At 43.6% G+C, this 12,089-nt stretch overlaps 1 protein-coding gene across 1 annotated transcript in view; it reads right to left on the reverse strand.

The window, feature by feature from the left end:
* themis2 (thymocyte selection associated family member 2) overlaps nucleotides 1-11,692 on the reverse strand; it is a 91,106-nt gene extending 79,414 nt beyond the window's left edge. The window contains exon 1 of the mRNA XM_078567338.1: nucleotides 11,492-11,692. Within this exon, the coding sequence (XP_078423464.1) occupies nucleotides 11,492-11,609 (118 nt within the window). The 5' untranslated portion in view covers nucleotides 11,610-11,692. The remainder of the gene's footprint in view (nucleotides 1-11,491) is intronic.
* Nucleotides 11,693-12,089: the final 397 nt, after the last annotated feature.

Raw genomic sequence — 12,089 nt, forward strand, 5'->3', positions numbered from 1 at the left:
GAGGAAGACACAGATAACTACCCAGAGATACTAGGGAACCAAGGGTCTAGTGTGATGGAGGAATTGGAGGAAAGTATTACTAAAACAATAGTGCTGGAGAAATTAATGGGACAGAAAGCCAGTGGGACTGAAATGATAATCTACATCCCAGGATGCTAAAGGAGGTGGCCATGTGGATGCATTGGTTGTGATCTTCCAAAATTCTAGAGATTCTGGAACAGTCCCGGCAGATTGAGGCTGGCAAATGTAACCCCACTATTTAAAAAAGGAGGGAGGGAGGAAACAGCGAATTACAGACCAGTTAACCTAACATCAGTAGTAGGGAAAATGCTGGAGTCTATTATAAAGGATGTGATAACAAGACACATAGAAAATATCAACGTGATTAAACAAAGTCAACATGAATATATGAAAGGGAAATAATGTTTGACAAACCTACTGCCATTTTTTGAGGATGTAACTAGCAGAATAGATAAGGGAGAACCAGTGGATGTGGTGTAGTTGAACTTTCAGAAAGCTTTTGATAAAGAAGAGGTTAGTGTGCAAAATTAAAGCACATGGGATTGGGGGTAATATATTGGCATGGACTGAGAATTGGTTAACAGACAGAAAACAGAGTAGGAATAAATTAATCTTTTTTGGAGTGACAGGCGGTGACTAGAGAGGTACCACAGGGATCAATGCTTGGAACCAAGTTATTCACAAGATATTTCAATGATTTGGATGAGGGAACCAAATGTAATATTTCCAAGTTTGCTGATGACATGAAACTTGGTGGGAGTGTGAGTGGTGAGGAGGATGTTAAGAGGCTTCAAGACAATTTAGACAAGTTGAATGAGTGGGCAAATACATGGCAGATGCAGTATAACATGGATAAGTGTGAATTTATCCACTTCGGTAGGAAAAACAGAATGGCAGAGCATTTTTTAAATGATGATAGATTGGAAAATGTTGATGTACAAAGGGACCTGGGTGTCCTTGTACACCAATCACTGAAAGCAAGCATGCTGGTGCAGCAAGCAGTTCAGAAGGCAAATGGTATGTTGGCCTTCATTGCGAGAGGACTTGAGTACAGGAGCAAGGATGTCTTACTGCAGCTGTACAGGGCCCTGGTGAGACCACACCTGGAGTATTGTGTGCAGTTTTGGTCTCCCTATCTAAGATTGGGTATACTTGCCATAGAGGGAGTGCAGCGAAGGTTCACCAGATTCCTGTGGTGGCAGGATTGTCGTATGAGGACAGATTGGGTTGACTAGGCCTGTATTCACTGGAGTTTAGAAGAATGAGATGGGATCTCATTGAAATGTATAAAATTCTGACACAGCTGGACAGACTGGATACAGGAAGGATGTTTCCTCTGGCTGGGGGGGTCTAGAACAAGGGGCCTGGGTCTCAGGATACGGGGTAGGCCATTTTGAACTGAGATGAGGAGAAACTTCTTCACCTAGAGGGCGGTGAACCTGTGGAATTCTCTACCACAGAAGGCTGTGGAGGCCAAGTCACTGAATATATTTAAGAAGGAAATAGCTAGATTTCTGCACTCTAAACGTGTCTAGGGGTTTGAGGAGAGGGCGAGAATATGGCGTCGAGATAGAGGATCAGCCATTGGATGGCGAAGCAGGCTCAAAAGGCCGAATGACCTACTCCTGCTCCTATTTTCTATATTTCTATGTTTCTAGAAAGAAATTTTCTAGATCTTTTCCTCTTATTGTTGGCCATACCTTCAGTTGCCTCTCCGCTCTCCAGTCATAAAAACCGACCTCTTTGACCAAGCCTCTGGTCATCTCACCTAATCTCTCCTTATGTGGCTTGGTGTCAGACTTTGTTTTATAATGCTCCTGAAAGCACTGGGGATGTTTCATTATGTTAAATATAGGTTGTTGAAGTTGTTACTGTCGCTGCACTTTCTGTGTTTTTTTTGTTTCTCAGGAGATTACATACCTGTTGGTGGATTGGATGGGGGTTAGGGGTCTAGTCATGATACTCCAGGTGCCTTGTGGGTCAGAATTGGTGGATCGGACGATCTTTTCTTGTTCATCATTTTTGCATGTTTGTATGATCAATATGGGGGGTCCAATTAGCTCAGTTGGTTGGGTGGCTAGTGTGTGATTCAAAATAACGCTGAGTTCAAGTACCGTTCTGGTTGAGGTAGATTTGGGACCCGCCTTGAGAGTGGACGGCAATAGCCAAACCACCACTGACATAAACTGCCAAGAAAAACAGCTCATGACAAAGTATCAGCAGACAATGAGCCAAGGACCCGTCTTTGGGCAAAGCACTCATGGAATGGAATGATCAATACTATCAAAGTTGAGCATGGGCCAGACGCTAAGGGATTGTGTAAGATAAACTGGATGTTTGCGCTGTCTGGGCTGCAGGATAATGTCATTCGCACAAAATGGTGTTGACTTCAGATGCATCTGCCCTCCTGAGTTAAAGTCTTACTAAAAGATTAAATAAATAATTTATGAAATCTGTGTAGTGCAGCCTTTGAGAGTGGAAACTAACCCAAATAAATATTATTGAACTGATTGTTTGAGCAGTTCTTGTTCACAGTACTCTTGAGAGTTAGCGTTAACGGTCACCAACTATCCGTTCATACTTTTCCCCTTATCTGGGAGCACTGACACTTTGGTTCGCTCTTCTCGGTTTGATTTAGAATCCAATGAACTCATTGTATCTGCTTCATCTTTGTAAACACCAGAAAACCTTTTTTTTTAAATCTTAGCACAAATTAGTTCTTGAAAATTAGTGATGTTCCAAAGAGTATTTTGGAAAAAAATGGCAAGGGGGGAACCAAACACCTCTTCATTCATTGAAGAAGTAAATTTGAAATTTCGTTCCAATTTATTTTCTGTGAAAATATTTTGAATGAGCGGTAAAGATTTCTCAATTGTGAAGAGACATATCTGAAAGCTTTACCGGGTGGTGGATGAAGTGTAGAAACTGAGCAATAGAGAGGACGGGGCCGGGGAGAGGTGGAAGAGCACAAATTGAAGAGAAGGATTTTTAAAAGGCCTTTGAAGGTAGGGAAGGGAGGTAATAAAAGTCTTGGGAATAAGTTCCCAAGGGTAGGAGTATAGTGGCTGATGGAACAGCTGCTGGTGTTGGAGAAGGGAATGAGACATGCGCCAGAATCTTCCGTTTGGCGTGTAAAATGATGCGCGGTGATGTCGGGCGTGCATCTTGACGTCACCATGCGTTATTCCGATCTTCAGTTCAGCGGGCGCACACCGGAGTCGGCTGTGTGCCCGCCGAACTGTAAAAAGCCTGTTAAGGCCATTAATTAACTAATTAAAGTGATTGTCAGGGTTGCCCATCCAACCTTAAGGTTGGTGGGCAGGCGAAGAGCCCAGGCGGCTTTCGCATTTCTCATGAAACCTCATCCACGGGCGGGATGAGGTTTTATGAAGGGTTTACAAATTAAATAACATTTTTTATTAAAATTCATCAACATGCCCCAGCTCATGTGACACTGTCACATGAGGGGATATGTCTGAATAATCTTATTTTTAAAATTTCTAACATCTTTTGAACTGAATTTAATCTCCCTGAGGCACAGAGCTGCCTCAGGGAGATTTCTGCGCTCTTTCGCGTACATGCGCGAAAGAACGCAAGCCCCAATTCTCCCTCCTCCCCCTGCTGCACAGGTAGCGCTGAGCGCTTCCGGGTGCACGTCACGCTGGGTGGGCCTTAATTGGCCTACCCACGTAAAATGGTGGTAATCAGCTCTTTGGCCGCCCGCGCCCACGCCCGACCGGCCCACCCCACGGGGAGAAAATTCTCCCCATAGGCTTACGCTGGAATGAGCGGAATGTCTAATGAGGAGAAGTTAGACAGACTAGGCTTGTTTCCACTGGAGTTTAGAAGAGTGAGGGGTTGAAGTATATAAGATCCCTAAACGGTATTGGCAAGGTTGACGTGGAAAGGATGTTTCCCCTGGTGGGTGAGTCCATTATTAAGGGGCACTGTTTTAAATTTAGGGGTTGCCCTTTTAGGAAAGAGATGAGGAGAATTTTTTTCTCTCAGAGGGTTGTGCGACTTTGGACTCTCTGCCTCAGAAGGCGGCGGAGGCGAGGTCATTGAATGTTTTTAAGGCAGAAGCGGTGGCGTAGTGGTATTGTCATTGGACTGGTAATCCAGAGACCCAGGGTAATGCTCTGGGGACCCAGGTTCAAATCCCATCATGGCAGAATGTGGAATTTAATAAATATCTGGAATTAAAAGTCTAGTCATGAAACCTTTGAAGGACATTAGTGAACATCTGATTCACTAATGTCCTTCAGGGAAGGAAATCTACTGTCCTCACCTATATGTGACTCCAGACCCACAGCAATGTGGTTGACCCTTAAAAAAAAATGCCCCCTGAGCAAGGGCAATTAATGCTGGCCTAGCCAGTGACACCCACATCCCATGAATAAATTTAAAAATGTAGATAGATTCTTGTTAGGCAAGGGAATCAAAGGTTTATCAGGTGGATGAGAATGTGGAATACCAAACACAAACAGATTAGCCATGATCTTATTGATTAAGGGGCTGGCTGGCCTACTTCTGCTCCTATTTCATATGTTCTTACAGATTTGCTAGGAAGGTGCAGTCAGGGACATGTAGCTGGAGGATAGTTACTGATGATGAAGGTCATTAGACCTATCTTCATCCATCCAGAAAGATCTTAAAGTCTTCTTATTTCTTCAACCAATTCTTTCCTAAAAGGTTCCTGGGATTTTGCCTCAACTGGTTTTATCTGGACATCATTCCTGACATAATTTCCTAAATTCACTTTTTAATAGTTTGAATATGCGTCCTCTTGTTCTAAGCTCTCCACTCAGCTTAAAATCATATTCCAGATTTACTTTTCCCTTCCATTAACTTTATCTTATATACCTCTTATATCAGCACTTTGGGCTTCCTATCCAGGCAGATAAGCCCAAGTTTCTCCAGTCATCAATAACATTAACGTAAAATATGATGCCTCTAGCATAGTAAAATGTTCCAAAGCGTTTATAAAATGCATTTGACACTGAACCATGTAAATAGATATTAAGGCGGTTGACGAAAAAAGTGGTAAAGGAGGTAAGGTTTAAGGAATGCCATAAAGGAAGAGATTGAGGTAGAAAGGCAGAGAGGATCAGGGAGGGAATGGCAGAACTTATGGGCTAGAGAGCTGAAGGCTCAGCTGCCCATTGTGGAGTCAAGGAATAGGCCAGAATTGAAGTTATGCAGAGGTTTCGGAGGGTTGTAGGACTCACAACTCAGACATTTGACATGCAGGACCAGCCTTGTGACTCTTTGCTGCACTGCTTCCAATGCTTGTGTCTCAGCTGCTGAAGTTGGGCACGGTATTCAAAATATGATCTAACCAAACAATTATACAGTTCATATAACTTTCCTGTGACTGTTTTGAATGTAGTTCAACATTCCATTGGCTTTGCATTAACTCACTGTGAATTCAAAAATTCCAGAAGGCTATGTTCACACTCTCAGGATTAACTTTCAAATTTTGAGGTTATGCAGTTCAAAGAATGGTATGGCTGTGTACTGGCGATGTCACTATCTAGTATTCTAGAGGCTTGGATTATTGATACAGAAAGAAACTAGAGGCTGGACAAAGTTAAAAAAAAAGGACTGAAAATATGGCAAAAGCAGAATATTGCGCATGTTGGAAATCTGAATTAAAGCCAGAAAATGCTGGAATTACTCAGCAGGTCAGGCAGCATCTGTGGAGAAAGAAACAGAGGCCAGGATTTTCCGTGCCTGCTGGAGTTGAACATGTTCAGTGGTAAGGGTGGACAATATGGCGAGAAGGCCAAAAATCGATTTCACGACGTTGTGAAACCAGTTTGCGATCGTCTGCTCCGCCCATTGACGGAGGGCCGCATTCCCCACCATCAGACGTCAGGAACATCATTGCAATACATCAGCATATCATTATAAGGCCAGCCTGCCGGACTTACCCCCCAACCCCCTGCTCGCTGGATCGTCCGTTCACATTGGCAGGTAAATACTCCAACGTGTTTCACAACAGCATATATAAGGCATGCACCTGGCGAGCTGCACTTTGCTCGGGACTTCGAGGTTTGTTTGCCTACCTTGCTTTGGTCAACACGTGCGGTCATCAGTGCCAGGCTTCACAGACAGCACCACATCACTTTTAGGGGGAGCTCATGGGTAGGTCTCAACCTATCAGAACAGCCATATCTGGGTGGCTTTTCAACAGCTGCAGGGCGAGGGCTTACTTGGGGAAGGGGAAGAAATGGCCTCAGGTAATGGAAGAGGCTGCAGGACAAGAACTACTGGGAAGGAGGGTATCCCAGGGTGTGTGGGGGGGCGGGGGGGGTGGTGGGGGCATGTTGATCTGTGAGTGGCCTCAAGATGGTGAGGGCTGAGGGGGCAGTCACCAGAGGAAATGAGACCAGATGGAGATGTGAGGGTGTGTGTGGGAGAGTGAGTGGTGATGTCCCTTGAGCTGCCAGTGAGTGAGATGCCAGTGAATGTGTGATGGGCTTGAGTGTGCGAGTTTAGAGTGTTGAGATGGTTGCCTTACACTGGCTGCATGGATGAGATCATTTATCCTCTATCTGCATTGGATGGCCAACCTCTTCTGTGCAACATTGGCACTGATCACCACTGCCATCGCCTACCAAGCCGGAGTGGTAACGTAATTGCCCCCTCCTGTGGCCAGAGCAGGGGTAGAGGATATCACAGTGGGCCTCCACAGCGCCCAAAGGGCGCTTGAGGGTTGCAGTCTTCTTGCCTTTCGGGGCCATGTCTTCTTTGCTGCAGTCATGGGCTGGGAGCACTGAGCGTGGTTGTACTTTAAATGTGGCACCTGGCATGGTGAAGTGGTGAGGTGACGGCGTGGCAGGCGAATGAGAGCCACCCACCATGAAAATGGCATGTTTCCTAGGTATGCATAATGGGGCAGATTTGGATGATATGGCGTGAAAACCCGCCATCATGGCCGGTGGGTAAAACGTCCCTTTACCCGCCTGTTACCGCACTTAGTGCAAATCTGGGACAATTCCACCCAGAGTTAATATTTCAGGTCAGGTCAACTCTTGTTCTGACAAGATTGCACTCTGGTTAATGTGCCACGTATTCTGGAAAGGACGAGCCTTAAGGTTTGAAAGAATGAGCTCAATGAAATCTCTGATGAATTAAATCAGTTCAACTTCTTATAATTAGTCTACATTGTAAGAATGCACAGAAATATGTAAACTAAACTGCTACACTGAAGGGTCTTTGCCATGGACTTTTTGTTTGCATGTACATTATTCATCAAGGTCTCATTGACTGTTCAAATGTTGCATTACTTTGTGACCCAAACCATAGCTTCTCTTTATCTGCTGTGCACTGTGACATTTTAATAGTTCCAATTCTAAAATTGAAACAGGGATCTGTGAGTCTGGGGGACTCTTCCTCAAACCTGGAATATTATTCTCTTGATTTCATTCACATATCAACTGCCTTTTCAGTTTTTAGCTCTGAATGCAGATTTGGGATTGGAAGCCTGTTTCTGCATTAATAAGCCTCTTTGTGTGAACCACCCACTGTGCAGAGCAGAGCTGGCGTAATCCCGACAGGAGTACTTTTTGCATCAAAACAAAATTTAACTCTTGAGTTCATTGAGCGAAAATCTTGAAATGGAACAATTTCTTATTTTGTTTTGTAATGCAGTGGTTGTTGATTTGAGTAATTTCTAAAGAAGATTACTCGAAGGAAAAGTCTGCAGGACTATGGGGAACAAGTCGGGGCCTGGGACTAAATGGATCGCTCTTTCCAAGCACTGGCACAGGCATGATGGCTTCCTACATTGCTGCAAGATTCTGTGATTAACCTTATACAATAATCACTTCTCAATATTCTAAACTTGGTGGGGTTCTGATTATCTCTTGAGGCTCGACGTTAATTATAGCACAGCTATCTATAGTTTTACATATCTCACAGCAAGCAATGTGAGGAAGAAGGCTGCTGAATTAACCTGTCCCCCAGTTAACCTTGCCATTTGCAGTAGCTTTTAGGTATTCAGTCTTTGAGCACAATCTCTCCTTTTCCAGCAATGCAGCCACACTTATTCTGTATCCCTTACAACAGGAACATTCAGTTAAACAGATAACAATGGTGGAAAGCTGCTTTGCTTGACTGAAAAGACAGTAAATGAGCTTTCTCTAGGTCTGCACCAGGCCAACTGGATCGGCTATGTGGAATGAATAATGTAAAGTTGAGTAGATTGCAGTGCATACCTGCAGAGGAACCTGTCCAAGCTGACTCAGGGCACCTTCCCCAATACAACAACGTCTTCTATTTGGATAGTTCCTTTAACATTGTAAAATGCCCCAAGGCCCTTCACAGGAGCTTTATCAAACAAAATTTGATATCAAGTCACATAAGGAGACACTTGCCTAGAGAGGTAGATTTTAAGGAGCCTTTAAAAGAGAGAGAGAGGTAGAGAGGCAGTGAGGTTGAGGAAGGGCGTTCCACAGCCTGGGGTCTAGGCAGCTGATGGTGGAGCGATGAAAATTGGAGAGGCACAAGAGACCAGAATTGGAGAAACACTGAGATCTTATAGGGATGGAGCGCTGAAGGAAGTTACAGGGGTGGGAATGGAGGTGTGAGGCTATGGAGGGATTTAAAAGCAAAGATGAACATTTTAAAATTGAAATATTGCTGGAGCAGGAGCCAATGTTGGTCAGTGAGCACAGAGATGATGGGTATATGGAACTTGGTGTGACTGAGTATACGTCAAAGTAAAGGTGCAGATCATTCTATGACAAAACATGCGTCAATTCTCTGTATATTTTAGTCATCAGTGATTGCTGCACAGTCGACTGCTTCTAATAACTATTAATGTCCTCCAACTAAAGAAAAATAGTCTTTTAATATTCTTCTATTGTTAATCCTTCAGCAGATTATTGAGGAAATGGCCCCAGGAGTAGTGAGCCATACTGATGGGATGTTTCCTGTTTCGATTTACACATGGAGGGTGGTGGATGGGGGAAATCCGACTTCAATGGAACAGGAGGAGGTCATTCAGCTTCTCGAGTATATTGTGACACTCAATGAGATCATGGTTGGCTTGAGACCTAACCCCATGTACCCAACTTTGCACCATTTCCCTTAATACCTATGACTAACAAAATTTTCTCAATCTTGGTTTTATAATTTACAATTGATTTAGCATCAATTTTTGTTCACAAAAGAGAGTTCCAAACTTCTATCACCCTTTGCATGAAACATGGTTTCCTTATTTCACTCCTGAAAGGTCTGGCTCTAACTTTTAGTCAATGCCTCCTAGACCCCCCAACTAAATAGTTTCTCTCTATCTACCCTAACTGTTCCCCTTAATACCTTGAAAACTTTGATCAAATCACCCCTTAAGCTTCTAAACTCCAGGGAACACAGTTCTAGTTTTTGTAATCTCTCCTCACAGTTTAACCCGTGGGAGTCCAGCTATCATCCTGGTAAGTCTACACTACACTCTGTCCAAGGCCAATATACCCTTTATAGGGTGCGGTGCCCAGAACTGCTCACAGTACTGCTGCTGTAGACTAATCAGTGCTTTGTGTAGCTGTAACATGATCATTTTCTGGAAAATGCATGTGAGGAGCTGTCAGGTAGAACCAGGCTATCATTTGACCTCAAGTTCGGCAGTAATGCTGTCTATTGCCCAAGGTATTAAAAATTACTATCGGACGAGGTCCTGGTGTTGTTGATGGCACCATAGCATAACAACAACCAATCAATTACATAGAAACATAGAAAATAGGAGCAGGAGTAGGCCATTTGGCCCTTTGAGTCTGCTCCGCCATTCATTATGATCATGGCTGATCATCCAACTCAATAGCCTGCACCCGCTTTCTCCCCATATCCTTTGACTCCCTTTCGCCCAAGAGCTATATCTAACTTCTCCTTGAAAACATACAATGTTTTGGCCTCAACTACTTTCTGTGGTAGTGAATTCCACAGGCTCACCACTCTCTGGGTGAAGAAATTTCTCCTCATCTCAGTCCTAAATGGTCTACCCCGTATCCTCAGACTGTTACCCCTGGTTCTGGACTCCCCCGCTATTGGGAACATCCTTCTTGCATCTACCCTGTCTAGTCCTGTTAGAATTTTATAGGTTGCTATGAGCTTCCCCCCACATTCTTCTGAACTCCAGCGAATATAATCCTAACCGCCTCGATCTCTCCTCATATGTCAGTCCCACCATCTCAAGAATCAGTCTGGTAAACCTTCGCTGCATTCCCTCTATAGCAAGAACATCCTTCCTCAGATAAGGAGACCAAAACTGCACACAATATTCCAGGTGTGGTCTCACCAAGGCCCTGTATAATTGCAGCAAGACATCCCTGCTCCTGTACTCGAATCCTCTCGCTATGAAGGCCAGCATACCATTTGCCTTCTTTACCGCCTGCTGCACCTACATGCTTACCTTCAGCGACAAGAGACAAAAAAAGAAAAATTATTGTAAGATGAAGCTGAGTTCGTGAGAAGGGTCCATCTCAAAGCCTTGATCTATTTTTCATCTTTCAGAGGCTTGTCCTTGACCCTCACCCTGACCCTGCCTCATATTTCCAGCTTTTTCTGTTTTTTATTTGGAAATATGCTGCCTCTTCTTTCCACCTAAATGTTATGCTGTTACTTAGGAACCCACATCCAAAATAATTTAAAGTGGAATGTACAAAGTGGACACACAGCCTCCAAGGCATCCAACAGTATTTCCATCACTCTTCAGCTACATGAAAGGAAATGCTGTACTGGACACTAGTTAGACCACACCTAAGAGTGTGGCTTAGCTGCTTGGGGCTCATATACTGCTAAAAACTTTATCGTCCTTGAGAAAGTTCAATGCAAGGCGCTCGCCTTGTTACAAACAATTACTTGCAAGATGCTAGTGACTCCCAGTTGGTCACGCTGGCACAATGTCCAGGACAGAAGAAAGGCCCACAGTTTGACATGTTTCTATAAAATTTTGAATGGGCAGTTAAATATTTCTAAGCAGTACATCAAGCCCCAAAGTGACTGTGCTTGAAGAATTCACAACCAACAGCTCCAACTGTATACACCCCAATGTGATTCCTTTGCCAACTCCTTTTTTTCAAGAACAATTAAGGACTGGAACAATCTTCCACAAACCTTAATCTTCGAGCCCTCTAAGGATTCATTTAAGGAGAATCTGTTGAACATTCTTAATTAACGTGACCATCAACTGCACGCATTGTGCACCTCCTGTGAAAATTCCCTCGTGGAAGATTACAGAGGAAACTCTTACCAAGTGTCAAGTGTCAATCTTGATATACAGACTTTTTTTTGAAAAACAGAGCAGTGTTCTGCCCTTAAACACATTGCATCTGAGTGGAGTAATATAGGAAAGAGAACAGAACACAGCAAATGGAAATGAGGCCTAATAAATAAATAAATTGTCAAACAGAACACAATTGTAATGGAACTTAAAAGGTGTAAATCGGAGGCAGCCCCTGGTTTTGCATACCTTGGAAATAAACTCCGGAATGGATCTCCAGAATCCTGGGAAGAGTGGAAAGGTCCAAAGAGCAAATATAGTCTTGTAATGAGGTGATCTGTGAATCTGGATAGTAGCAGTCTGCCATTGTACATAGCCTAGTCACACTTGCATTACCAGCTTCTCACCATGCACCTCAGACGTAAGTAAGACAATGTACTAGGAACTCAGTTGATATGATTATAGTTTCAGAGAGAGAAAAAAAAAGCACTTCTGGTTTGAACGCTGATCATCATAAACTACTGCAAGAGATGACAGTGAATCTGGCGACGTGCCAATAGCCAAAAAAAGTACTCAAAAGAGAACCAACACCAGATTGGTTTCAAAATACTAAAATGATTTGCAAAACTAGTGCTTTGCTGTATTATAATTGCAGATGAGTGGCTCCTCCCCCCCCCACCATCACCCCCACACCTAAGCATTTTTCCTTTCCCTTTTTAAAGGCTGGTGTACAGAAGCACAGATGTAGATGTCCCTATGACACCACCTCCCCAAACCCCGCCACCTCAATACTTCACCAGTGTGATTCTTCTACATGAGTAACTCAAGGGTCTCTATTGTGAATATA

The sequence above is a fragment of the Cetorhinus maximus genome, chromosome 21 (genome assembly GCF_964194155.1).
Source record: "Cetorhinus maximus chromosome 21, sCetMax3.hap1.1, whole genome shotgun sequence".
Lineage (NCBI taxonomy): Eukaryota > Metazoa > Chordata > Chondrichthyes > Lamniformes > Cetorhinidae > Cetorhinus > Cetorhinus maximus.